General features: G+C 60.6%; 2 protein-coding genes across 9 annotated transcripts; one reads left to right on the forward strand and one right to left on the reverse strand.

Moving 5' to 3' along the window:
- LMNTD2 (lamin tail domain containing 2) lies at nt 1-6408 on the forward strand. Its single transcript, XM_087855193.1, has 13 exons — nt 1-2068; nt 2151-2303; nt 2710-2797; nt 2931-3086; nt 3372-3443; nt 3524-3612; nt 3944-4236; nt 4601-4712; nt 4828-5017; nt 5100-5219; nt 5308-5504; nt 5809-5924; nt 6008-6408. The coding sequence occupies exons 1-13, from the start codon at nt 1836-1838 to the stop codon at nt 6406-6408; spliced, it is 2220 nt and encodes a 739-aa protein (XP_087711319.1). The 5' UTR covers nt 1-1835.
- Nucleotides 6409-6417: 9 nt separating this feature from the next.
- Nucleotides 6418-27048, reverse strand: LRRC56 (leucine rich repeat containing 56). Of its 8 annotated transcripts, none has more exons than XM_087855186.1 (13): nt 25199-27048; nt 23345-23418; nt 22677-22864; nt 18965-19052; nt 18229-18289; nt 11070-11166; nt 10798-11016; nt 9839-10022; nt 9270-9446; nt 9123-9187; nt 8768-8910; nt 8439-8557; nt 6418-7218 (listed from the first exon to the last, which is right to left on the reverse strand). In XM_087855186.1, exons 3-13 carry the CDS (start codon nt 22851-22853, stop codon nt 6893-6895), a joined length of 1656 nt encoding a protein of 551 aa, XP_087711312.1. In that variant the 5' UTR covers nt 22854-22864; nt 23345-23418; nt 25199-27048; the 3' UTR covers nt 6418-6892. The 8 variants fall into 8 exon arrangements, with proteins under 8 accessions (XP_087711312.1, XP_087711311.1, XP_045626653.1 ...); XM_087855185.1 differs by having other exon boundaries at nt 22677-22867; XM_045770697.2 differs by lacking the exons at nt 23345-23418; nt 25199-27048 and having other exon boundaries at nt 10798-10998; nt 22677-22867.
- Nucleotides 27049-27202: the final 154 nt, after the last annotated feature.

Raw genomic sequence — 27202 nt, forward strand, 5'->3', positions numbered from 1 at the left:
AAGCCCGAGCGCCCCGCCCCGCCCCCCTCTATTGGCTTCCAGGGTCGCACCGCCCGCCCTGCGCCAACGCCCATTGGCTACCCCTCCTGCGCCCCGCCCCTCCCATTGGCTCCCCGCCCGCCCCGCCCCCGGCGGCGCCCAGGTGTGGGCGGAGCTCGGCTGCGCGGAGGGGCGGGCCGAGCCTCGTCCACGCACGCCTGAAGACCGCGAACTACGCGGAAGCGCGTCCCCGGCCCGCTGGCGGCGCGTGGGACAGGTGTCTGGCTCCGCTCCCGGGCCGACTTCCTCAGAAGCCTTCCAGTCCGATGAGTCTCTTGCCTAGGGTGGGGGCACCGGCCTAGGACCCCGTAGCCTCTGCACCCAGAGGGGCAGACGCGACCCCCAAAGCCAGGGCCCCACCGACCCGACTCCCTCAGGGCCCGTCGTCGGGACGGACAGGGGTCGGGAGCTGGGAGCCCCCGCAGGAGGGCGATGGCGCTGCGGGGCTGGAGGTGGCGGGCCGCTGACCATTTCTGGCTGCAGCCAGGCTGACGGTTCTGGTTGGGGAGAAGGCTGCCCTGAAGCTGCTGGGGATAAAGCAAGACAAAGACCCTGGGCTCTTTCCCCCCACCCCTTCCTGCCCCCAGTGGGGCCCAGTGCCCCTCGAGTTGTGGACACACGCAGGCACCTGCCTGGCAGAACGCGAGGCAGCTCAGCAGCCAGGGTCCCTCACAGCCTCAATGCTGTCTGTGGAGCAGGCATTCAGAGCCTGCTCTGCTTCCTCACAGTGGTCCATGGGGGGGTCCTCCTACCTTCCTGTATGCTCCCCAGCCCAGGACGTCCTACAAGAAAGCAGAGTTGAGAGTCTTAACGAATGAATGAAAGTAGGGTGGGGTGGGGGTGAAGGCTGGAGGACGTTGGTCTGTGTGTCAGGTCTGGTGTCTCATTTTTGTTCTGGGGCAGAGGGAACTGTTGTCATAGTTATGAGAGTGTCACAGGTGGTGGAGACAGACGGGGAAGGAGAGGCTTCCAGCTTGGGGTAGGTAGGTGGGCATCAGCCTCTGAGGGCAAAGATGCTGTGGGAAGCACTCAGGAGGGGCTCACTGCTGGATAGAGTCCGGTAAGCCCCCATACACAGGGCAGCAATGCCTCCCCTACCTGCCGGCTGCCACCGTCAGGCTGGGGAGGGACTGTGGGGGCCTCCGCAAGCTTGGTTGGGGGTGGCAGACTGAGTGTGTGACCATGGCAGGCCAAGCTGGTCACTCCAGGGTTCCCTGGGCCTGCTAAGGCCAGCTGGGCAACAACCCAGTGTTTCAGAGGTCCTCCTTCAGTCTGGGTCTGGAGGTGGGCCCAAGGCTCACTCAGGGCCCTGTTCTCGGGTTTCCCTGAAGCCCCCCCACCCCTGTAACAAACAGCCCCTCCCCTTCTGGGTGCTGGTATCCATGGCAACACTCTAGAGCCTTTCTTTCCCTAGGCCTCAGGTGACTGTTGGGGGTAAGGCCCTGGGCCTGGGAGCATCACAGGCAAAGGACCATTCCCTCTGGGGACGCCTGTGTAGGTTGAGGGACAGGACCTCAGGTCCTAGAAGACAAGGGTGTCAGGGGGAAGAGAACAGGAAATGTGCAAACATTCAGGTGACATGTTGCCTGGGGTGGGGGGTGACCTGCTGCCTTGTCCTGGTCAGAAACACAAATACGGGCAGACATGTGATGAGCAGGCTGGTGTCCCATGGGGTGCGTGCGCACACGCACACAGACCTCTTTGGGGTGGTACTGTCTAGGGCTGTCAGACATAGGCACACGCTCATGGCCATCTGAGGAGAACTCTACAGGGGTATCCACACGTAGGACACAAGGATGACAGCCACACCATCCCTCTCAGCTCCCCCAGGAACATCGAGAATGGCCTCTGAGTCTTGCCAAGAGGCTAAAGAAGCTGAGAAAGAGGCTCCCTTATCCCTGGTGGACCAAGAGCCGGTCAATGGCCACCTGGAGCCTCCAGCTGGCACACCCCAAGAGCCAGTGGCTCCCTCATGCCCACAGGACACCAAGCCCAGCTCTACACGGGTGGTCTTCTCTGTCAACCTGCAGTAAGGGAGGGAGGGAAGGAGGGCTGGTCAGCCACTTGGGCCTGGTCACCCAGAGGGCAGGGCCTGATCGCTGGCATTGCAGGTCGGCCCCTGAGTCGCTGGACCCTGGCACCCTGCGGCTGCTGTGGCGTCAACGGGAACTAGAGATCCAGGCCCTGCGGTGGGCCATCCAGAACCACCATGATGCCCGGCACTGCCACGTCCTGCACGAGGTAGCTGGACTTCCACCTGAGAGGTGAGCAGCAAAGCGCTAGCCCCCCAGCCCAACCCAGCCTCTGTCCTGGCCTGAACTGATTTTCATCTGACCCCATCTCCAACCACTGGTCCTGACCGACACTCCAGCTGATTCTTACCCTGACCCTTGCCTCTAACTCTAGGCCTTACCCGGTCCCTGACCCTCTACCCTCACCCTGAAAAAGTGAATATATCGTGAACGTGCCCAGACCCTAACTCTGAACACATCGACAGTCACTGAACCTAGACCCCACCTATAACCCAGACCTCTCAGAGCCAGACCTGGCCTGGCCCACTGGAACTCAGTGCCCTTGGGCCCCCCATGTCAGTGAAGAGGAGCCCCTCCTTCTCCCTTCCTTGGCTACTGATCTCAAGGTGGGGGCTACTGAGATTGCCCCTTCCCCCAGGAGTGCATGCAATCAGGAAAAGGTCCTGCAGAACCAGGTGCAAAAGCTGACTCTGCAGTTGAAAGAGCAGAAGGAACAGGCCCAGCTGGTGAGGGCAGGTGGGATCAGGGAGTTGGGCAGGGGACCCGAGCTAGGGTGAGGATCAGGGGCCAGGTAGGGGTTGGCCTTGGGGGTCGGTGCCTGGAGAAGACCCTGCCCACCTATGCACCATCCTGGAGCAGGAGAAGTCCCAGCTGGAGGAGCGTCTGCTGCAGACCATGACCATGATGCAGCAGCTGGAGGCTGAGCTGCAGGCCTTCCAGAAGTCCTGCCTCCTGCAGCTGGCCCACCACTCCTGGGTGGGTCGCATACTGCGGTCTTCCACCGGCAGTGTGGAGGTAAGCCCGACTCGGCCCACCCTAACCCTCCCACGGCCACTCCCCAACCCTCCTAGGACGTCCCTTGGGTAGTCAGTGTTTCTCCTCCAGGTCCTTTTGCTGGGGGGGGGGGGAGGGCTGGCCTGCCTGCAAAACCTGTCTCCCCTCAGGACCGCGGGGCAGGGAGGAACCCCCTGGCTCCGCGCAGCTGACACACAGCAAGTGTGTGCCTCTGGTGCTGGTGGGGTCAAAGGAAAGAAGCTCTTTCCCCCCGCCCCTGCCACTGGCCTCCACTCCCCCATGCAGGTGGTAACTGCAGAGACCCTGATGGACTTTAGCGACCTCTCTGAGAGTGAACAGGGCCCCTCCACTGGGGAGGTAAGCAAGGCCCCCATGTGCTTTCACAGCTGGCAGCCCTGTGGGAGGGGAGGGCCACATGCCTGTTGCTTCCTGACCAGGGTTTCCGGCTGGAGGATGTGGACTGGAACAGCATTGCCCAGCGGTATCCCAACCTCTTCATCAACATTGAGTCCAACTCAGACCAAAAGTAACTGCTAGTCAGGCACTCCTCCAGGGGTGCAGGGCGGGGCGAGGGGGGAGAGCATGCCTTGGCATATGTGGACCAGAGTCCAAGTTCTACCCTTAGTGTCCCTGGACAAGTCACTTAACACCTTCCAGGGTCAGTTCTCCCATCTGTAGGACGAGGTTCACAGTGAAGAGAAAGGGCTCCTGAGCCCTCACAGTCCTTCCAGGAGCCTCTTCCCCAGGCTGGGTCCCAGCGTTCCCCACCCACCTTGGGGAGGCTAGATGGGCGCAGGGCTGGAGTCTAAAAGCCAAAGCCAGCAGCAGCGAGCAGATGAGTAGACTGTGGCCCACAGGCACCCACGGCCCCTGCCACCCCCACAGGCCCCACTGTCGGATGAGTGGGGCTCAGAGCTGCGCAGACATTGCATGGAACAGCGTCTCAAGAGTGTCGAGTGGAGTTCCCTGCCCTTGATGGGCACTAGCAGCTCAGGGGGCGCGGACTCCGACTCCAGCAGCGACCAGCTGGCTGAGCGTTATCGCGTTCGGAAGGTGTCGGGACACCCACCCTGCACGCCAGGCCCCAGTTCTTCTGACCTGACAGAGGCACCCTCGGACTTCAGCAGGGAAATGCAGACACAGCCTAAAGGTGGAGTGGAGCGGGTCTCCCCAGTTCCCCCCCAAGGCTGTGATCTCTGTGTCCCCCAACAGCTTAGTCTTCCCAACAGCCCAGAGCACGGCTGCTGAGGCCTCTTCAGTCTTGTCCCCAGGGGTTAGGGTGGTCTTGGATGATCCCTGCTGCTGCCTATGCACTCTGGCTCCAATATCTGCCCCCCCCCCCGTACTTGGAGTTATCCCTCCGCTTCCCTCAGCCTCCAGGGTCCAGCCCTCCTGCTCTGGACCGGCCCCCCGGAGCTGCTCCTGTCCCGAGGGCACCCTCAGAGTGCTGCAGGTCTGGCCTCACAGGAGTCGTCCACAGTGGATGCTCCATGTGGAGGTACTCCTTCCAACAGGTCTCCTTTCCCTGGATCTCCGGAAAGCCCACCAGGACCAGCCTGGCAAGACTGTCCTGACCAGGGAGTCCTGTGTGGGTCCCGAGCATCCGCATTCCGGGTGCCGCTGGAGGTGAGGGGGTGACTCCGTGGGGTCACAGCAGGAGTGGGTCTCCTACCAGGACTCAGTGGAGGGGTGCCCAAGCCTCTCTGCACAGCCCCCCTCCCCTCGCTGCTCTTCACCCCAGCCCAATGGGTTCCTGCCTTAAGATCGTGGCCGTTAATGGCCGGGAGAGGTTTGTGCGCGTCCTGAACCAGTCGCTGGAGGAGACTGCAGACCTGGGCGGCCTGACGCTGCAGCAGCGAGTGCGCGACTTCCCTGTGTGCATGTACCGCTTCCCGCCTGGCACGCTGCTGGCGCCGCGGGACCACGTCACGGTGCGCCCCGCTCCCCGCGAGCCCCGTGGTCCCCGCTCAGGCCCCCGCCGCTCCTCACCCACTGCCCCCTGATGTCCACCAGGTTTGGGGCGAGGGGCCGTGCAACACCAAGCGGCAGCTGCCCTCGACCTTGGGCCAGGAGCCCGTGCACTTCCACTCCAGACGGGGATGTGTGACTCTCCTCCTGAGCCCCAAGGGCGAGGTCAGTGTGCTTCCCAGTCGGAGGGGGAGTGCACCGTGAGCCCCACAGCACGGGGGTGACCGCTGCGCCCCTCCCGGCCGCCCCGCAGGTCTTGAGCGAGCATCGGGACCCCCACTGCGTGTCCCCCGCCTCGAGGATCTTCGCGGACAACACCGATTTGTCCATAGACCGCTTCCCGCTCTCAGAGGCCGAATCTGCGGCTGACACCTGCGAGCAGAGGCCCGGGCCTCAACCCTCGCGCGCGGGCAGGGTGCGGGAGGCCCGGGCCAGACGTCGGAGGCCCGGGTGGGTACCGCGGGTCCCTTGGTCTCCACGTCCTCCCAGGCCCCACCCTTGCAAAAACCGTCTCCTCAGACTCTCTGTTAAAGGACCATTCCCTTACCTCAGGTCCAGTCCCCTCTGGGGCCGCTCCCCAGGCTGGTTTCCGTCCAGGACCACCACCCACCTCCCCAGGTCCCGTCCTCTCCAGGCTCGCCCCCTAGTAATTCAAGACCACCCCCAGGCCTCCCGCCTCCCCAGGACCCTTCCCCGCCAGGACTGCCCTTCCCGCGGGCGGGCTCCGGATCTCACGACCCCCTCGCCCCCCCAGGACGCGGGGCCTTCTCCCCCGGCTGAGCACCGGCAAGATCTTCCGCTCGCGAGAGGTGCCAGCGCCGTCCGAGGCCGCCGAGACCCTCGCGCCGGAGCTCCTGCCCGCCATCCCCGGTGAGCGCGCCGTGACGCGGAGGGCGGGCGGCCCGGCAGGGAGGGGGAGGCCGGCCCGGCCCCATCCCTAACTGTTCCCGCAGACGCTGGGCTGTGCCTCGAGGACTGCCAGGCTAGGACGGAGCACAGGGTCCGGGCGAGTGCGCGCGCCGTCCCGCGCCCCCTGGCCTCTGCCCCTGCCCCGCCCTGCGCCCGCCGCGGAGCCCCTCCCCTCTCCCCGCCAGCGCCGCGCCCCTCTCAGGCTCCGCGCCCCCAGGTTTGCCGGAAGAGCGTGGACCGGAGCTGCCCGATGGTGGCGCTGTCGGTGCAGAGCACGGCTGAGAGCAAATACGGCTTCCGCTTCCTCCCCTGCCCGCCGGTCACCGCGGACCTGAAAGCGCGGGTGGAGGGGTGGAGGGCAGCGCGGGGGTGGGCACCTGGGACCGAGGGGCCGCGCTGGGAGAGAGTCGTGGAGGCAGGCGGTGCCGGCCGCATAATTGATTGAACCAACGTCGCCTGCGAAGTAAACCGTATTTATGCACACCTGAGAGTCGAAAAGGATTCGCTTGGTTTTGGGGGATCCTGCCCCAAGAGAAGGGAACTGGCTAACCCCATCCCTGCGTGGGCGAGGAGCCACACTAATTCACTGGGGATGGGAGGCCTGGCTGCACCCTGGCATCTGGAGGGCCGGCCAGAGAGCTGATGGGGCCCCACTCCAGCCACCTCCGCCTGGGCCAATGCTGGGGACCTGGGCTCTCTTAGCCTGGGCTCTTTCTTGTGCCTACCGCTGGCGATCCCAACCCCCGACTCCCCTCCACCAACAAGGGTCTCTCCTATGTCAAGCCTATGACCCCCCCCCAACACCCCGCCCCCCCCCCCCAAGATGCTCTGGGTTCCATGGAGCCAGAATTCCCATGGAGCTCCCACGACCACACTGGGGCTCCTTGACCCGCAGTCCAGGCCAGCTTGGCAGTAGGTGGGGGATTACACTAGGGGTGGGATTGGGCTGGGGTGATAGGGTTCAGGTGTGGCCTGCATCGGAGGCCAGGGGGTCTGGTTGCTGGATCTGGTGCTGGCTTTGGGCCTGGACATCCTTGGGCTCGAGGGCTTGGGCCTGAGGTCACCTCCAGGGCTGTCAGAGCTGTCACTGTAGCCAGTCCCTGCCCTAGGCCAGGCCCTAAACTACACAGGGCTCTGAGCCTCCGCCTCCGGAACTGCAGGCCTGTGGACCCCCAGTAGCTGTTGCTAGAATCAGCAGGCATGGGCATCTTGGGGGGAGAGGGGGTCAGGCTACAGCCCAAGGTCCTGGAAGGCTCTGGAGAACAAGGAAAGGGCTTGTCAGACAACGGCCCCATAGGGATCACAAGGTGGGGTGGGGGTCACCACAGGCAAGGTGGCAGTGTCCACTGTAGTTCTCCCCCCTAGCCCTTCACCCCCCCCCCCCGACTAGGCAGCATCCCTCTCTTCCACTTCCTGTGCTCCCCTGGGAAGCTGTGTCCCTGCAGCCCTGTGACTTCTGATAGTTGCTGGGGCCAGACTCTCCTCTGGGGATGCAGAGGCCATAAAGCCTGAGCTCTGGCGTTGGGTCACTGGATCCCATCCCCAAGGGTGGTCCCGGGCCAGGTCCTAAACCTCTGCTATAGAGTGAGCCCCTGGCACCTTCCCCCCACCCAGGGCAAACTGGGCGGTATGGCTGTAATCACCCCGTGCTTACCTGGACCGGGCCTGGAGTGGGAGGCCCTGGTACCCCTTTTTTCCCTGAGTCCCCACTGTCTGTCACTCCTCCACCTGGCTGCCCTGCCTGTTCTCCCTCAACCCCCCCCCCCCAGTAGTTGACAGCTCTCGACTAGCTGGTCTAGGGCCCACCCTCTCTGGCCCTTCCCCCCCCAGGCACCTGCCAGCCCATGGAAGGCAGAGGCTTTGCCTGTCATGTCCCTGTTCCATCCTAGCCCTTTTGACTCCCCAGCCCACAGGAGGGTCATTCAGCCAACCTTTAAGCCTGTGTGCCTGCTGCCCCTGCTTACACGGCCCCTTCCCAGGCTTGTCCACTCAGTTCAGTCAGTTCAGACCCTTCTTCTGGGAAGCCTCCCTGGGCCCTGCTGGCTAAGGGGTCTCTCTGCCTTGCAGTCCCTCCTGTTTGTTCCACTCAGCCACCGTCACTCTGAAGCCAGTGTCCTGAACCCAGTACAGGCCCCGTGCGCAGGTTAAGGGCAGGACCTTCCCTGCCATAGTCTCCTGGCCCATCTGGTGGCCTCTCTCTCCATTGGCCTGTGCCCTGCTCTCTGCCAGTGGCCTGCCACCCTGCCCTCTCTTTTAGTCCAGACTCCCTGCTCACAACCCCCCTCTGTCCAGCTCCTGTGGCCTTATGATCCCATGGACTCAGGGAGGAGGACTTGGGATTGGAACCTCTTGAGTGTAAGCACGCCTCCCCCCCTCAGGAGAGGACCTGTCTGTTACAGCCCCTCTCCAGCTGAGGAAGGGGCCCCAAGCTGATGAACGCTGGTCTGGGGCAGTGTGTGGGGTCACTCTCAATACCTGGGGCCAGGCATAGGGCACTGTAGGGAGTCTTGGGCCTCGACTTGTCCTCTTGCTCTTCAGGGCCCCTCTGTGTGCCCCAGGGGGCTGTGGCACCTTCCTGCTGGGGCTCCAGGGACCTACCAGGGAGGGGGTAGAGTGGGGGGAGGGGGTTGCAGATCTGCCCTGCGAGCCAATCCCAAATGAGTGTGCCCCTGGGATGATGCCCCAGCCTCAGGCTCCCATGGCCAGCTCCTCCAGCCAACCTGGGTACCAAGGCAGTCCCCAGCCATGACCTCCCACCAAACAACATGCAGTGGTAGGTCTCGGTTGGGGTGGGGGGCACTCACCGCAGGCGCAGCTCCCTGCAGGCCGGCAGCCTAGCCAAGGCCAGGAGGTCACTGCTATCTGTAGGATCAGACCCTGGGTTGGAGGCACTGGCAGCCAGGTCCTTCAGCCTGTGTGGGGGCAGCTGTTCCGGAGCTGCCCAGGCCTGAGGAGAGAGAGGGCTGGTTTGGCACAGCCTTCAAGTGGGCTGGGCGGGGAGTCCCCTGAAGATAGAAGGACTTATCTGGCTGTGGAGGGTGTGAGAGAGCTGGGGCCTCTGGCCAGCAATAGTTGTGGGGCAGGGTACTGTCAGGCCAGGACACCGGTCCCCTGTGGTAGTTCTGGAGTCCCAAACCAGCTGTGGGTGGCAAGGCCTACCTGGCACTGGTGTCGACGCTCCCGCAGGCCTTTGGTGGGATTCCCACAGAGGACTCGGCTAGCACCTAAAGAAGAGTAGGTATGGCTGGGTCTGGTTTAGGGTTGAGGGGCTGCAGGGTCAGCTTTGTGCTGGGATGGGTTAGTTACCATGGGTAAGGTTGCTGGTGTCATCCTCTGGAGCTGGGTCCTTGGGAAGCAGGCTTTCAGGCAGGGGACCCCCAGTGACCAGTAGGGAGAGGGGCCATGGCCTGGGGGCCCATGGCTGGGTCTCAGGCAAGGAGAGCTCGGAGCTGAGTCTCTGAATGGGGGCTCCATGGGGATGACCTGCCCGAGGGTCACAATCAGAGGTCATGGAAACCCACGCCAGCTGACCAGCCCAAGAGCCCCCACCCCCCTCACCAGAACTGTCCACAGACCAGGGACCCCTGCCACCCAACATGTGTGTCTGGACGCCCATGCCCCACCAACCCCTGCTCACAGAGAGGTTATTCTGGCTTGGGGGCAGGTGTGCAGGGCTCTGGGGAAAAAAGGTTAAGGCCGAGAAGGGATATGAGATGTGGCTCTCCATCTCTGAGAGGCCTAGGGGGGTGCTGCGGGTACAGAGCTCTCTTCCTGGGGATGGTGGGGGGTGGCGGCCTCTTCTGGGGCTCAGTCAGTAAAGTCTCCAGGCTGGGGGGGCCAGCCCTTGCCAGAGGGCTGGTGAGTGGCTGCCATACCCAGCCCAGGGAGCAGGCCATCCAAGACACTGCCCTCCTTGATGGCCTCCTTCACCATGAGCCAGTCCTGGTCCAGCTTCCGGGAGGCCGGCAGGCCTGTGTGTGTGGCTGGTACCTCATCCAGGACCTGTAGCTGGGGGATGAGCTTCCTCACCTCTGCCCGATAGTTGTAGCCCTGGGGCACCTGCAGGGTGGAGGGTGTGGCAGGCCTGGGTCCAGTGGGCCCTTCAGGTCGTCCCTATCCTGTGGCTGCTTTCTCCAGACCCTCTGTGGGGCAAGGCAGGGGAGCTAAGGGTTGGCGATTCTGCCCCACCCTGCCAGGGCTGGCCTGCGTCACGCTGGGCCAGCAGGGACTGTGGGGACCCCGGGCTCTCACCCATGATGTGATCTCACTCTCTAGGCTCATAACCTGGCCTGCGGGGCTGCCGTGAGCTCAGAGCTGTGGCCCCGTTGGGCAGTCACTGTACACCGGGCCCAGTGTGCAGAGCTAGCAGGGCGGGAATGTATGAGCTCCAGATGTGCATGTGCCCACAATATACGAGTGCATTCCCACCCAGGGCACGCCCAGGCCTGCGGGGGATGGGGGGGGCTTTGGACTGGGCCTGTATGGGTGTGAGTGTGTGAGAGAGACAGAGATGCCATGGGCAGACTGAACAGACTTCATGGGGGTGCATTATGGGCTGGGGGGCATGGCGTGTGTGCCCGTGGCCCCGTGGGACCCCGTGGGGTCTGGTCTGGGCCCAGAAGGTCTCCAGCGATACAAGAGAATGAGTTCATGGTGAACAAGGCACAGGGTGCAGGCAGGCTGTGCCTCGGAGATGTGCTCTGGGGATGCTCCCGTTGCCCAGCCTGGACATGCCCAGTGCCCAGGTGGGCAGAGAGGCCCCTGGGACCGCAGGAGGTCCACAGAGTGCCTCCCTGTCCTGCGCACGTGCTGCCTGGGTGCCCAGCATACGCACCTTGTTAGAAGGGCTGGGCCCTGGCCGCAGGCACACCAGGTTGCCCTCCAGGGTGAGCGTGGCCAGCCTTGGGCACAGCTGCAGGTAGCGCACCTGCCCCAGGTCCTCTACACTATTGCCCTCCAGGTCCAGCACCTCCAGCCGCTCCAGCAGGCACAGCGGGCTCAGGTCTGAGACGTTGTTGTAGGAGACGTAGAGTTCCTGGGGCAGCAGGGGGCTCTGCTAGGGCTTGGCCTGGCACCCTCTCCCCAGCCCAGGGCACCCAGACCCACCTTCAGGGCCAGGAAGGAGCCAATACCATCCAGGTCAGTCAGGCCGCAGCGAGCCAGCCACAGCACCTGCAAGTGGCCCAGGGAAGTGCCCAGGTCTCTGTAGAGGGCAGGGTTGGCTGGTCAGCACTGTCTTGGGCTGGAGGGCCATGTCTGTGTCCGTGAAGATCCTGTGCCTGCGCCTCGTGCCCTTCCACCACCCACATCTGTCTCTTTCCAGGTACAGGGGTGCCCGTGACCTGTGGCTCCTGTGTGGCAGCCTCCAGGCTGAGGAAGGGGCCCCAGAGCCCCCTGCCTCCCTGCATTCCCTCCTTGCCACAGCCTCCTGGTCTCCAACACAGGCAATATCCAACTTCCCCTGCCCCTGGAGGGCCCAAGGCTGGCGGGGGGGGGGGTGGGGTTGGGGGGGGCAGAAGCAGGGGAGGGAGGGGTGCTGCCCGTGCTGGACGGCTGGCTGGGCCCCACCTACTGCCCGCTGCAATGAGGGTGGACAGAGCAGCCCCTTTCCCAGTGGGGTCAGCCCCAGGCGCTTCTCCCCTCCTGTCTCTCTTTGGCCTTTCTTGTGGATGGCTTCCCCACATTACAGCCCCTCCACTAGCCAGCTCTGCCTGCAAGACCTCCTCCACCTCTGCCCACGGCCAGTCCCTTGCCCAAGCCCTGGACTTGTCACCCTCCCTCTGCCTGCTTCTCCCCTGCAGACGGCAGGCCAGGGCTCTCTGGGCCCCACCTCTGCCTATGGGGTCCTGTTGTCCTCAGTGTCCCCTGATGTCCCGTGTTGGTCCTCCAAGAATGACCCCGTACTCTTGTCTTCTCTGTCCCCTTTACCTGTTGTTGCCTTTCCTTCTGCTTTCCGGGAGATTTCTTCATTCCAGCCTTGCGCCTGACATTTCCGTGTCGGTCGTCACGTGTCGGATTCTGAAGTGTCTTCATGGCTCTCTGACCCATTTTCCCGGCGTGCTCTTCTTGTTTTGAGGACACGGAGAAGCCACGCCTTCTGTCTCTGGTATTTGTTGACGAAGTACGGGTTCCGGTCTCACCCCTCCCTGCATTGTCCGCTCTCCTCTCGGAACCTCTGTTTTGACCTTTTCCTTTTGCGCTGCAGGGACCCTAACATTTCTGATTATACTGTTAATAGCTTCTTGGCATTCAAGTTGGGAGTGAGGGTGTGGCATCCTGCTTGGAAGGGCCACTGGGGGCCCTGGCGTGGGGGGCTTCCCTGCCGGCGCATGAGCTGATGGTGGGGGCCCGTCGCTGGGGGTGGAGCGGACCGGTGCGTGACTCCCACGCTTGCCCGTGCAGCTGCCTGCGGGGCGGGCTGCCGGGTCTCCCCGTTCCTGCCGTGGTGGTCTCCCTGTGTTCCCCACACGCACCTGCGTTTTCGTACCTGGGGACTGGGCCCTTGCCCTTCCCCCTGCTTAGGTGCACCTGTGCTTGTCAACTCCTTTCATCCACGTGCTGTACGATGACATCCTCAGGGCCCTCTTCTGGTGCACACGCTCCCCGTGGGGATGACCCACCCTGCCACCCGGCCAGAGTCCCCTAACCTCCAGACCACCTGAGTCTCAGCCTCTCAGTTATGAAGACGCCACGTGTATCCCCAGCCTGCTGCTGTGAGTGGACTTCCCCACCATCTCTTAATTGGCTGAAATTTGTGTCTCGTGACGTCTTCAAGAGCAATTAGACTGTTTTCCTTGATCTCTAACTCATTCAGAAATGCTGGCTGGGCGTGAACGTCTCAGTTCATGCCTTCTTTCCATGGGCCCGTCTTTTGGCTTCTCCATGGAGAAGTCTGAGGAAAACTTCATTCCCCTTCTTAAAGGAAGAGGTGGTCTGTTTCCTCAGCAGCCTCCAAATCTCATCTTCACGTCGGTAACTCGATCAGGGCTTCGGCGTTGGCAGGTCACTTTCGATTTTTTTCTTTGTCTGTAGTTGAAAGTCTTCTTTTATGTCTGATGAGATTTCTTTAAGTCTCCCTTCTGTTCTAGAATTTCGGTTTCCTTCTGCAGCGATCGCAGTTGTGCACGTGTCAGACCCTCTATCTGCCGCCCGTCTCACGCTCGCTCCTAGACTCCGCTCGTGGACGGTGAACTGTGCTCGTGGTTACTGTCCCTGTCTTCCCGTGCAATCCCCTGACTGCTGTCCTGCAATATTTCATCCACGTTTGCCTTCATTTCTGAGCTGGTGTGATTGTTTCATCCCATCTGTTTCCAGAGTCTGTGGTTCACACCCGGCTGCAGGGAAGACTGGGTGCTTTGTGCCCGGCTAAAATTGGGGAGCCCTCTTTTATAGAAGAATAAAGATTGGGGAATAACTAGTAGATTTTGCCTCATCTCAGATTGAGTAGGAAAATTACCAGATATTTAGAACAAATGACAACGACAAAGCATATACAAAATTTGTGAGCCCTAACCCTAAAGCTGTACATAAAGAGAAATTTACATCTTCAAATACATTTATCCAAAAACCTGGAAGGATTACAACAATTAAGCTGAGCATTTAGCTCAAGGAGCTACAAAAAGAACAGCAGCAAGTTGCAAAAAGAACAAGAAGAAAAGACCTAATAAAGATGAGGATGAAAGCAGCAGCCACCAGATGGCTCTTGGAGAAGACTAACAGAGCCCAGAGCCGGTCCTTCAAGACATGAACGGACAGTCGCCAGCAAGACTGATGACGGATAAGGAGAGAGGACAAATAAAGACACACGACTTCAAAAGAGGAACCCTTAGAGCCAGAGCAGCAATCAAAGAAACATGGAAGCCCACTATAAACAAAGTCGCGCCAACATTTCTGAAACCCTAGATAAAGCCGACACCCAGAGAAACAGGGAGCTGGATGCTGACTCCCCCACCCCCGCCCCTCTAAGTCCTCAGATCCGGACTGGTTTTAAAAGTAAGTTCTAATTAGTCACCATGGACTAGACACTCTCGATCTTCCACAACAATTTCTTATACAAGAAGTTTCAAAATGAGAGCAGCCGAAAAGAACAAGAAGAGGGAGAGGCAGCCTAGGGGTCAGGCATGTTGATCCCAGAACCGGAGGAGCAAAACGCCCGGGGGCCGTGGGGTGACCCGCATGAACACAGGCGTGAAAACGCCCAGCAAACAGTATTTCAGCGTTACGGTGCTTGTCACTCAGCACGATGGAGTCCCGTGCATTGACAGCCTAGAGGAGAATTACCAATTTCTGGCCATGTTGACGGCCCAGAGACCCAGACGCACACCCATTCAGATAAAAGACAGACCGAGAGTGCCCGCTGCGTCTCGCTGCTACTGAAAACCGGTGCTAGAAGGTAAGAACAAGGGGCGCCTGAGGGGCACAGCGGTTAGGCGTCTGCCTTCGGCTCAGGGCATGATCCTGGCGTTATGGGATCGAGCCCCACGTCGGGCTCCTCCGCTGGGAGCCTGCTTCTTCCTCTCCCACTCCCCCTGCTTGTGTTCCCTCTCTCGCTGGCTGTCTCTATCTCTGTCAAATAAATAAATAAAATCTTAAAAAAAAAAAAAAGAAGGTAAGAACAAGAAGCATGAGCGCTGGGAGTGAAAGACAAGCCTCATAACATGCTGGTAATACCCTCCTCAAAACAGAAACCCCAGGGGAGTTAACAAACTATTTGAATTAATATGAGTTTTGTGGTATTGCTAAGGCAAAAACAAGGACACAGTATTGCCAGATACAAGACCCATGCGTAAAACTCAACCGTGCTTCATGATTTAAAAATATGTTCTAAATCAGCATAACGTTTGTCTACACTTGTAATAATCAACCAGAAAATACAATAGGAACAGGACCTCGTTCATGATTATAAAAACACTATAAATGTGCGGGCATTATTTTCGTTCTGGTTTCAGGGAGCTCTGGCTTCCCAGGGGGCCGGTGTCCTGCCCTGTTCCAAGGGGCAGTGGGGCAGGTGGGGAGATGGGTCCTGGTTAGCCCGAGCCTGTCCCCATTCCGTCCTCCTCGCGGTGGCTGGTAGAGTGCGTACACGCTACGGTTCTCCCCAAAGAAATGGAGGAAGAATGCAGGACCCTGCTTGTTCTTACTGGTGGACGCAGGACGGCGCACTCCCTGTTACAGGATGAATTGTGCGCCACCCCCCACCAACATGCCTATGTTAACGTCCTGACCCCCAGCACCCAGAACGGGACCCTATCTGGAGCGTAGTTGTTGCAGATGTAGTTAGTTAAGATGAGCTCACACTGGAGTGGGGTGGGCACGGATGCCATCTGGTGTCCTTATGAAACGGGGACCTGTGGACACAGACACAGGGGGAATGCCGTGTGCACATGCAGGCAGGGATTGGGCTCCTGAGTCTACAAGCCCAGGAACACCGAAGATCGCCAGCAAAGTCCCGCAGGAGGAGAGGCGAGTGAAACGGTTCTCGCTCACAGCCTCAGAAGGAGCCAACGTCGTCCACCGTGATCCTGACTTCCGGCCTCCACCACCGGGAAAGGATAACCTTCTGCCGCTCAGGCCACCCCGTTCGTGGGGCTCTGTTCAGCAGCTCTGGAAATCTAACACGCTCCCTCAGTCCGCCAGTGCCTGCGGAAGCCAGCAGGGGCCGGGAGGGGACATGGTGAGGACAGAGGGTCACACGCTGTGGGGAGACCGGCTGAATGAACCTGACCCCGAGACCAATACTGGGCTTCCCGTGGGCTCCACCGGGACAGAGGCTCTTGTCTGTTCTGGTCACTGACGCGTCCTCAGGGTTTAGAACCAGGTTTCTGTAACTTGCAGCTCAAAGCTAACTGATAGCAAACTTTATAGGCAAGTTTAAAGACTCTATTAAAAATATAAAAACACATGAATGGAGAGTGATTATCATATTCATGAATGTAGATGACTTAGCAAATAACCCATATTAACACATGAAACTTTTTAATTCCAAAAGAGCATTTCAGAAAGAGTCCTGTGTGTGAAACCCAACCAACAGTTCGTAAACTTCAAATGCAAGAAGAGTTCAGGAATAGCTAGGTCATTTTCGGAGAAGGAAGACTAAGATGAGGGTATCAGACATGAACCAACAAACACAAAGACGTACCGGTGAGAAGTGCGGCCCTGGGGCAGGAACAGACTGACAGATGGGGCAGAGAGCTCCCACAGTCACGGCCACACGTGGGCCCCTAAATGGCAGAGTCGTACCACCATCAGCAGGGAAACGGGATGATGTCGGGAAAACAGACTTACTACACGGCAGGAAATAAAACTGGGTCCCAACCGCGTGCCTGGATTGAAGGTGACCTCGCAGGTAAGTTGGATTAAAGACCTGAAAGTAAAAGGTGAGACCCTAAAAGTGCATAAGAGAAAAAGTAAAATATAGCCCCCTAAATAAGACCCAAATCACCAACCAGAATTGATGGAATAAATCAAAACAAAGGGTTTCTGTTCAAGTGAAGGCCGCCACAGCCCGGGTTAGCGGGAGGAGGCAGGGGGAGGCACCTTGCAAGTCTAAACCACACTCAGCCTACGCAAGAGCCAGAAAGCAAGAAAAAGACAGAACCCACCTGAAGAATTGGTACAAGGCGTACGAAGCAAGACTTGACGTTTTCAGTAGTGGGAGAAACGTACACAGTTATGCAGGAATGAACGACTTGTTAGCGTGCTGCTTCCCACACAACTAGTACTAAGGAACGGCTGCTCTGGTGCGCTGCGGCCGGGGCTGAAGCCTCCCGCATCCGCGGCTGTCTGGAAGCCGGCTCCACTGCCTGGAATGTTCTCCATGCCAGCCGGTGCCGAACTCTCTCTCAGCTTCCCATGGACAGATTTTAAACTTATTTTCCAGTCCTTAAGCTACTGCCTGAGATACCGGACTGCCGTATCTGGTTCCTTTCCTTTTACGAACTTTTGTCCACCTTCAACCCATGGACATTAGCAAACGTCCTGTGGCCAAGTTTCAGGATCTGACGGCAGAAAGAACTCCGGGACTCACTATGTCTCTCACTGTTGTCATCAAGGGACAGGACATGTTTCCTTGCAATTCATGATCTCATCACTTCTCTTGGAATTGAATATTTCGTGTTGTCACAAACGGTGGGTCATATTTCTTAATTTTACAGCTTTATAGTACCTTCCACTTCTCCTTATGATCTTCACCCTTTATCGTATATGCTCTTCACATGCCGTATTCGTCGCCGTGCTAATTTGAACGCCTTAACAAGGAAGGACTACAGGTGATTTTTCGTCTTTGTTAAGCTGTCAGAACACTGCTTAACCGCGCATGCAAGGTGTGTCTCTGAACCCCCGTTTCCAGGCCTTCCCGTGCAGACGCGGGGGCGCCATGTCAGGTGGCAGCCTCGCGAGCCGCTTCTCTGCTCTGGGTCTTGGGGCCACGCGCTGAGGGCCACGTGGTCTTCCAACTTTCTTTGCTTCCGTTTCCAGATCTTTCAGTGTTTTATTAAATTCTTTTTGATTTTTTAAAAGATGTATCTATTTGTCAGAGAGAGAGAGAGCGCGCGCGCGCGCACAAGCCGGGGGAGGGGCAGGGGCAGAGGGAGAAGCAGACTCCCCGCTGAGCAGGGAGCCCGAAACGGGACTCCATCCCAGGACCCTGAGATCATGACCTGAGCTGAAACGGAGAGGCAGATGCTTAACCGGCTGGGCCACCCAGGTGTCCCACAGCAGCAGTGCTTCCGTGCGGCCCATCGTGCTGGAGTACCTAATGGTCTGATACTACTTCGGCTTTGTTCTTTGCAGCCAATGAGGTTAACAAAGGACATGAATCTGTCGTTAGTTTTGAATTCCATCTTTTAGATTGACTATTCAAGCGTTGCTGTGTTTTATGTGAGGCCGTGCTCATCTGCTCTTCTTCTGGGCACCAGCATGATCCCCAGGCCCCCAGCCCCAGCGGTACATGGATGCCCAAACCCTGAAAGCTTGGCGGTGTTGGGGCACCCACCAGAGACCCCTTGTTGGCTGGGAGCCCTTCCAGGCACCCCACGGTCAGCCACACGACCTGGTGTGACCGGCCTGACACCGACCACAGGCTCTGGGTGGCATGGGTCACCCTCAGCAGGGGCCTCCACCCAGCGGGGGTAGGGGACACGAGCTACACGTACCAGAGTCAGGCTGGAAGGGTGGGCATTAGGGCTGGGAGCTGAAGACGGTAGGACACCCAGGAGCCTCTACATGGGGACGCTCCCCCCGCCCCATGCCCTAGAGGGGCACTCACCTCACGGAGCCCACGCAGCTGCCGTTCAGCTTCAGCTGGTTGAGGTTGGGCAGGTGAACCCCTGTGCGCCACAGGAGAGACAGGTGGGTGACAGAGCCTTGCACCCTCCCTCACCTCTCTGCACCCTCGTCAGTGCCCCTGGGCCCCTGCGGCGCCACGGCTGCCCGGAGCCCTAGTGCAGCCCCAGGGCCCTGCACTTACGTCTGCGGCCTGCCTCAAGTGGAGAGGCACACAGGACGCGTGCAGAAGGTGCACCTGAGCGGACCGAGCCACCCGGAAGGCCAAGAGGCCACTGGACTTCGGGAGTCTGCGTGGAGGAGGGGAGCCTCACTGTCGCGGGTGGGGCCACCACGGCTTGGGTCCTGCCCCTGAGCCACATGCCAGACCCAGCCACGGGCACCCCAGACCATAACCTCCATCAGCTCGCAGCACTGGGTACCAGAGCACAGGAACCCCCTAGCTGGGGCCCCGTGCACCCCAAAGCCCCTGGCAAAGTGTTCTGAGTTAGCCTCCTTGGAAGAACAGGGCACTGACCCTGTGGGACAGTCTTGATCCCTTAAAGAGGGGTGCAGGACGGGCCTGCGGGGCACAGGGCAGACTTGCAGGGTGCACGGCAGGCTCGTGGGGTGCAGTGGTGCAAAGACCAGAGCCTGGCTGGCAGCACGGAAACAGATGGGCCCTCAGAAAGAAGTCTGAGCTTGCCCGTGGTGGGGTGTGGACAGGGAGGGGCTCTCACCAAAGTTCCCCAGGCTGTTCTCACGGGTGTCGACGCACATCTCCAGCATGTTCACCAGTCCAAGGTCATCTACCTGGGCCAGGGCCCGCTGCAGAAATCGATGAAGAGTCATCCCTGGGGACTGGACAGTGGTCACTCGCTCCCAGTGAAGTCTCTGCCTTTGGCTGTGGGCTGGGACAGGTGGCAGACATTTCCCTGCCCCCTCTATGCTGCCTTAGCCATGGATGGCTTTGGCTGGTGGGGTATGAATACACAGGATGCGAACAGAGGTAGTAACTGTGCTTGGCTGGTGGGCCCATTTGCAGAGTAGGGCCTGCGGGGTGCCAGTGTCCAAATGAGACCCATGGGACAGACCCACACAGCCCATAGCGTGGACCCCAGCTCTGCTGAGCATGGCTGAACCACAGCCTCCTCGGACCTGTGGACACTTAAGACTATAAGCCACGGAGCTGGAGGGGTTGTTTGTTACAGAGCATCATTGCCCCTATAGCTGATTCATACAGAACTTGGGACCTAGATGCTGTTCCAGTAGCTCCCACAGCAGAACACCTCAACAGTGTGACGTTGGGTTTAGGACCGGGTTGGGGGCTGAGGTGAGTGCTGCTCGGCCTGAAAAGACAGACACCCTCGTCCTGCGGCCATGGTAGGTCTCCTGAGACCATCTCCTGGGGTGGGCTGCATGGCAGAAAATGTGCATGAGGAACCTGTCACATTGAGCGGAGAGCTGCCAGCACCATGTGGGTGGAGTGAGCTTGGCTGTGCTTGATAAGGTGCTGTGGGACGCGGGGTTCAGGGGGAAGGGAGAGAGCCCAGGAGATTTGGAACCCACGGGTCTGGAAAATAAAGCGGTCTCTCAATTCCAATCAGCCGAAGAAAAAGCTGAGAAGGTTTGCAGGTAGGACGACCCAGTGAGTCCATCTCGGGGAGCAAGCCAGGTTGCTCTGTGCCCGCTACAACCGCAGAGGCTCTGGGGTTCTCAGGGGAGGTCTCCGGGAAGCTGGCGACCCCATTTTCAGTGACCGGGTCTGCAGAGAGAAATGTGTCCAGACACCCTCGCAGGTATGACTCTTGGCACCTGGCATCGACCGGACTCTACCACGTTGAAAAGCACGTGTGGTTGTGGCCCTCTGATCACCAGCTCGCTGTGGCCTGGACTGGGGTTCACAGAGATCGTCCGAAATGACAGTGTTTGAGGCCGTGTTCTCCAGCCAGGAGCCAGGTGGAGAAGGACGGAGGTCCCAGGATGGACAGAAGCCACACAGGGACAGAGCAATCTCTAATTAAAGTGTGTTCCCAGCATGGGGCCCTCAAACATTTGTCCAGTGGGTGTCAGCGTCTCCTGGTTCCCTTCCCAAGAGGGAGAGGCTGGTGAGTTGCCCTGCTGCTCCCACCTTGCAGGATGGCTGTGGGGGCCACACTGGTCTTCATGCTTGCCTGGTCTCATGGACAAGTCCTTCTTCGGATGTGCGCAATGCAAACATGTTCTCCCAGGACGCTGGACTCACCTGATGTGTGGTTAGTGGGGACTTGGGGGGTGTGAAGGCTCTGGATGTGGAGGCAGGTGGGCCAGTGCTCATACTTGTCACTCCTCCCCTGAATTAGAACTGCGTGTCCGTTCCCCGGCCAGTGACAACACAGACCCCAGAGCAGGTGGTCTTGTCCGTGATGGGCTTGGCCAAGGGAGTCCTCAAGTGTGCACCTGTCGTCCACCTGCTGCTTACCCCCAAGTGTCGCCCACGAGTGGGGCAGCCCCATGTGGCCCCTTAGCCTGGATTCCAGTGGGACCCACTGTGCAGACCCCAAGCTGAGGACAGACACCTGTTGTTCCAGCCAGAGTCTGGGTGGTTTGTGGTCAGATTATGTGACCACAGATGACATACGGGATACAGAGACCCTCCAGGCCAAGGTGTTGGGGAAGGAGGCCTGCCAGGGACTGCTAGGGGATTCCCACAGCAGCAGCCTGAGGTGGGCGCTGCCCTGAGGATGACGAGGGGCGTCCGTGTGGATCTGAGGAGACAAATGCATGATACTGTTTGCACCCCAACTGGCCTGATTTTGTAGGGATCCCAGGCTGTACAAGGCCTTCTGTGTGGCTGGACATCTCCAGGGGGGTAACCCACCAACTGTCTGAGGAAGACACAGTGACCACACACACTCCTGCAAAACCACTCCCTGTTGGGCACTGCCTCCCACGAATGAACACACAACGGAAAGGAAACAAAGCACAGATTCCAGTGAGCACCAGGGATGTCGCGGCTCCCGGCCTGGCTCCTGCGGTGTGGTACTGGGTGGATGACAAGGCTAGGTCCACCTCCAGGTCCAGCCAGGATGCGGTGGGCGTCCCTGCCCTACCTGCACCCTGCTCCCGGCACTCCTGGCATGGTCAGGCTGGACCCTCCCTGTCCTGCTATCCGGGGCGGGGAGCTCTGTCCCCAGCCAGCTGCTCTGTCCAGCAGAGGAGACGCCAGCTCTGTGCACAGGCTGGCCAGGGCCCAGAGTCCCCTCTCAGGGTCAGGCTGTTGCCAGTGCAGCCTGGTCTCCCTGTGGCCCCAGGAGGGCCTGAGACAGGGGTACCGGCCTGAGCTCTGTGCACACCGGCCCCTCCAGCAAGCCCACTTTCTGTGTCTAAACCTAGACCTCATATGTGCAAAGGGACACAGGACCCCAGAGCTGGCCGGTACAGAGGTGGCCTGCAGCTGTGGGTCTGTTTCTGTCCCCCAGGGCAGTGTGGGGGGCTGCTGAGCTGGTGGGAGGTCTGTCCCGATGTGTTCCCTGCTGGACCAAGACACTGGGAAGATATGGGCCCACAGGCCTGGCTGGAGGGCCGCATGCACAGAGGAGCCAACTTGGAGCCTGGGGATGGGGGCCTGGCAGGAGCATCCCTTCTGCCGTCACTGACCAGGTGGTGCAGATGCTTCTGTGAGTTAGTTGGTCCAGAAGGCGGGCAGAGACCTCGGGCAGCCAGGCTCCCTTCTGCATGCTGGTGAGCATGTCACCATAGGGTCTCCAAGGGGAGGGGTCCTTGTGCAAGGGTAGGTGTGGGCCTGAGGGCTGCCCGGGCAGTGCCTGTACCTGGTGGGGCCTGCCCCCTTAGCATGGCCAACAGTGGGTGAGGTGTGGAGTTGCTGGGTGAGAACTGGGAGTCAAGAGGGCTCTGCATATCCTGGTGGGCTGCAGGGTGGCAGTGAGGGGCGGCAGCAAAACCCCACCCCAGGTTTGGGAGAAAGCCTTCACTAGCTGCCCCAGGCACAGCCAGTGGGACCCTGGAACGGCCCCCGCTTAAGCAGCCCGCCCTGGATGGCAGGGCTCCCCCACTTTACTTGTGGTTTCGTTTGTTCCTGGCAGTTGGCACCTTCTGTGTGCCATGAACTTGCACGGTCTGACGCCCTGCCTCCCGGCAGAACAACAGGTCCAACAAGGGGCTTCTCTGGTGCATGGACCCAGCGCACAAGGCCTACTCGGCAAATACTTGCAAAATTCCTGCCTGGCTCGTTCCCTTGGCGTGCTGCGTGCCTGGGGGTATCTGTATCACCAAGCACCGGGGGTTGGCCCTGAGGATGGGGCAGGTACTGGGGGCACAGCAGGGCCGAGAGCGACCATCCACCAGGCAAGGCTAGGAGGGCTGAGGACAAATGGCAGGCTGGACATCGGCCCTGCAATGGTGCCCCATGCGGACCCCCGCGGCCTGAGCCCGCAGCCCCCCAGCACTCACCAGTCGGGCAGGTGACAGGTACTCCTCTACCAGCCGCTTGCCATGGCTGTCCCTGTGGCTGCCTGGGTCCTTGCTCTGTGGGCGGGGATTGTGCAGGCCTGGCCAGCTCAGCTCCCGCACTCGGACAGTGGCTGGGTTTGGCCGAGGCCGGTGGGTTCTGTCCCAGGCCTGGTCCATTCACATCCGACCTGCTAGGATAGGCAGAGGGCAAAGCTACTAAGCCTTTGTTCTTCCTCTGATGCAGCCTGGCTGGGACCCCGCTCGGCAAGCCTTCGGGGCTCACCCTGCCTGGTTCCGATGGGGCTCTCACTCACTCAGTCTCTGCCTGCCTGGGGCTTGTGATGGCCCTGGCATCGCGCACTCAGCCTTAGCTCTCACCCCACTGGGGTCCGGGCGGGTCACCTCCTTGTGTTTCTGCCTATCCTCCAGGGTCCACAACAGGGCTGCTCGGTCCAAGCTTCCCTATCTGAGGTCCTGCCTAGGCTGTGGGCCTGAAGGGGGCCAGTTGGCCCTAGGTCATGTTTGCTCCATCAGCTGTGACCAGCAGCAAGCCATTGGCTCAGGCCCTGTGCTATGTGTCTCCACCAATGGTCTCCAAGCCTGGGGGCCCAAGACCAAGCTCTCAAGCATTCCCCCCACCCACCCCTATGCCCACTGAGCCCCCTCACCTGGAGGCACCTGCCTCTTTCCACCATGGGTCAAACATCCAGATAAGGGGACAGCATGTGTCTTCAAGCGGCACCTGCAGCAGAGATTTGGGGTGGCCTCCTGGCCAGGTCACTGTGCCAGGGGACTTGGCACAGGCAGGGCCCAGAACATAAGTCAGGTGTGGAGGTGGTCGGGGCTGTCAGTGTGGGCACTGGCCGTCAGGTCCTTTTGATCATCCTGATGGGGGACCCGGACTGGCTGATGAGGAAGACAGTCAGGCAGCGACTGACTCCATCCTCTCTCCAAAAGGGGTCCCGGGTCTGCCACTCTGGACTGTCTCTCATGGGCTGGCCTCCCTGGCACCCTGTCCCTCCTGAGCCCCTCATCCCCAGGCTCCAAGGGAGGTTGTCCAGCGTACCCCTGGATGCCTGCATGAGGCTCCCCTGGCATTGCTCCTTAAAGATGCAGATACCTGGCCTGACCCCAGACCCTGGAATCATCTCTAGGGTCTGCCTGGAATGTTCTGGGCACTTCCCTCCAACTTGGGTTGAGGCCTCGCTGACCACTGCACCTGTATTCCCTCCTGCCCTTCCTGGATTTACTTTCCTTGTAAGTCTGACTCCTTCGATGGTCCTCTGCTCTACAACTCATTCTTTAGAGTGAGTATGTCACTCCAAGACAATATGTGTTCTGGGCAGGCAAGATGCTTCCTGCTTTGTCCATAACGTACGGAGGAGGGGCTCTCAACTGCCCTCTGGAGGAATCAGTGAGTGTGGTGCACGCACATTCTAGCACTGCTCTCATCTCTCAGCCCCCTGGACACGTTCAAGATGCATCCTCTCCCTCATGACTAGGGCTGGGGCAGTGGCCAGCTGGGCTTTGACAGAGGCAGTGGAGGGGGCCGCGGAGGGACAAGCTGCCCAGGCTCTGTGTGCCTCAGTGGCCTCATCTGAAAGTGATCTGTACACTGCGGATCCAAGGGGGTTAAGGCCATGCAGGTGAGACCCACATATAGACTCACGGCGTTTCCAGCCAGGATTTCTTTCCAAAAGCTCCCTCTGCTGTCTGCCTTTTTCCAGCTGATGAAAAGCCCCAAGCCTGGCAGGAAGACCCCACCACCGTGCCTCCTGGGAGTATGCTGCTCACCCCCATCCCAGGCCCGTCAGCCTGCAGCCCCAGGATGCCTTTGGGCAGCATTAAGGGCCAAGCCCACTGCCTTTCATTCTGTGCCTGATGGCAGCTGACCAGAGGTCCTACACCTGACTAGGGCCAGCATACTGGTCCCATCTCGCCCAAAGGTCTCAGGGTCCAAGGAGCAGGGCCTGGGTTGTTGGCTGGAGCTCCCATGAAAAACACCGTCCCCTCACATTCACACACTGGCTGCAACTGTCTTGGCCCTGCTTCCACCCTGACCTGACACTTTGGGAGCCCCACAAACCTCCCAAGTAGGACACCTGGGGGCCTCTCTGTCTCCACAGCCCAAGGTTATGCCAGCCCCTGGTCTGGCTCATCAGCTCTCTGGGTCCTCTCCTCCACCCCTCCACCTCGGAGGGGAGGGGTTCGGAGGGCAGGGCCTCCTCCCCTCCTCTGTCCAGTCAAACTCCCAGAGTGGAGCCTGGGTCCCTGCCTCCTTCTCCCCCCCAGGGCCAGGGGTCCCTCCTATCCCCGTGACTGGGAACCCTTGGGAGCGCAGCTAGGAGTTGTGGGCAGGGCCCCTGGAGGAGCAGAGTGGACATCTAGGGGTACCACTGAGTCTCCCACTGGCTTTGCTGCTTCATCCTAGGACCTGTCCTCGGCCTCAGTTTCCCCCCAGGCACAGGGGAGGTAACAGCGAGGCCTGAGGCCCCAGGTCCAAGGGTGTGCTTGGCTCTCACCTGAGGGGTCGGTCTCGGTGCCACGGCCCTGGGTGCCTTCCGCTGCCTGGCCTTCACTCCGACTCGGGGTCGTTCTTCCGGTGGCGGGGTTGCAGGGCCTGGCCGCCTTGGCAACGGGGCCCGGGCATCATTTGAATACTCAAATATTCATGAGGCCGCAGGAATGTCCGGGGCTCCGCGGTCGAGCCATGCCCCTTAGCAACGGTTGCTAGGGCAGGCCGGCGGGGGCGGGGCAGCAGCCAACCGGGTTTGGGATCTAGAGGGTAGGGCCCCACGCGGTGGGCGCCCTGTGGGCTGGGAGGGAACTAGGGGGGGAAGGTGAAACGCCGTCAAGCCGGGGGGTGGGGAGAGTGGCGAGGACAGGCCAGGTGTCAGCCCCTGCAAAGGCGGTGTCTGGTGGAGACCAGCGCCCACCTTTCCCAGCTGGGAGGGTCGTACCTGCGGCCCCGGCCTTAAGGGATGTACCCCCGCCTCCAAGTGTGGCCGATGCCAAAACAAAAGGAAGCGCCGTGGGAAAGCACCCCCTGAAGACGAGGGAAAGGCAGACCTGGTGTCCCCGCTCGCGAGGGACGCCACCACCCGCTTTCATTTATGCGCCTTTACTTCGCCTCTATGCGCGTCAGGCGCAAGCCCGGCTCTGTTGTAGCCACCGCGCAGTGGGGTCGGTGATGTGGTGGGGGCGGGGGCGGCCCCGAATGGGTCCGCTAAGGTCACGGCCTGCAGTGGGGTGAGCTCCAACAGAACGGCACCGAGCCGGCACGGGAGGAGATAGGGGATGGGAGGGGGTGCCATCTGAGCAAAGCAAGGTTGGGCCCTCTGTCTAATGCGCCATTCTTTCTTTGTAAATAAGGAGGGTGTGCTTATGCACTACTTGGAAATTTTAAAAAATGTTAAAACCATGTCTTTTTGAAAGTCTCAGGGAGACGGGATGTGCGTTTGTGCTTGGAATGGGGGAAATTTCAGTACATCCCCCTTGAGCAACTTTTGGGTGGGATTTGCTGGGTACCATTTGTTAATTGGGCTACACGGTAAGCTTCTGCAGGGTTGGAAGCGCTGGGCTGTGGGCAGCTGAGTGGGCCGGTCTGCAAGGCCTGCCCAAGTTGGGCGAGGCTGGTGGTGAAGGGGTGCGGGAGAAGGCCCGTCCTCGGAGCCCCAGGCCGGACTGCGAGCTGGAGAGAAGCAAGACCCCCTACATGGAATAAAACGATTATGTCTGTCTCTGCTGCTCCGCGGGCTCAAACGCAGACCCCCACCTCCCGCTCGCCCGCCCAGCCGAGACACCCCTGCACCGTTTGGCCCTGGGCGCACTGGCTGTGCCGCGCCCAAGGACTACGCCGAGGTGCCAGGTGTCCTTTGAAGGGGGCAGGCGCCCCTTCCGGAGCCACCTGACGGGAAGGGGGTGTAGGGCAGCCTAGCCTCCGGCCACTGGGGGTCCCAGAGGCTTCCGGCGCGGCCCGGGCCCGCCCTGGGCGCCTGACCCTCGTCCCGGCGGCCCCTCCGCTTTGCTCCAGGCTCCCCTCCCCAACACGGGGGGGCGTCCGCGGTGCTGACCCTCCTCCCTCCCTGAGGCTCGCCCCCGGACTGGCCCTCCGCTCCGGGACCCTCTCAGCGGGCCGCGCGTCGCGGCGCAGGGAAGCCCTCTCGGGCTGGCAAGGGCTTGAGCCGAACCGCAGCGACCCCGCCCCAGTCTACAACCGCCCGCGGTCCCGCTTTCCGGAAACTTTCCGGAGAAGCTGTTGCCCCCGGACCCGCGACCCCCGCGTCCTAGCTGTCCTCCGGCCTGGCAGAGCCCAGCCCTCCTAGGCCGCGGCCCACGAGGGCCTCCAGGGCCGGCACCGCCCTCCGCGCCGTTTCCCGGAAGCCCCGCCCGGCCGCGGCCCTTGACGGGCGGGCGGGTCGGCCAACCGAAGCTGGGCGGGACGGGGCGGGACGGCTCCGGGGCGGGGCCCGGCACCCGTGACCAATGGCAAGCCGCACCAGGCTGATGGACGGGCGCGGGGCGGG

Source organism: Ursus americanus, chromosome 24 (assembly GCF_024610735.1).
Source record: "Ursus americanus isolate L20-20 chromosome 24, mUrsAme1.1.p, whole genome shotgun sequence".
In the NCBI taxonomy this organism is placed as follows: domain Eukaryota; kingdom Metazoa; phylum Chordata; class Mammalia; order Carnivora; family Ursidae; genus Ursus; species Ursus americanus.

Bases quoted from the DNA above. Each gene is read 5' to 3' on its own strand.
- LMNTD2 (XM_087855193.1), top strand. From the start codon at position 1,836: ATGACAGCCACACCATCCCTCTCAGCTCCCCCAGGAACATCGAGAATG. The intron at 3,444-3,523 runs GTAAGCAAGGCC...CTTCCTGACCAG, and splicing joins AGGGCCCCTCCACTGGGGAG to GGTTTCCGGCTGGAGGATGT. The intron at 4,713-4,827 runs GTGAGGGGGTGA...TCTTCACCCCAG, and splicing joins CATTCCGGGTGCCGCTGGAG to CCCAATGGGTTCCTGCCTTA.
- LRRC56 (XM_087855186.1), bottom strand. From the start codon at position 22,853: ATGGACCAGGCCTGGGACAGAACCCACCGGCCTCGGCCAAACCCAGCC. The intron at 9,188-9,269 runs GTAACTAACCCA...ACTCTTCTTTAG, and splicing joins CACCAGCAACCTTACCCATG to GTGCTAGCCGAGTCCTCTGT. The intron at 8,911-9,122 runs GTAGGCCTTGCC...CTCTCTCCTCAG, and splicing joins AGCGTCGACACCAGTGCCAG to GCCTGGGCAGCTCCGGAACA.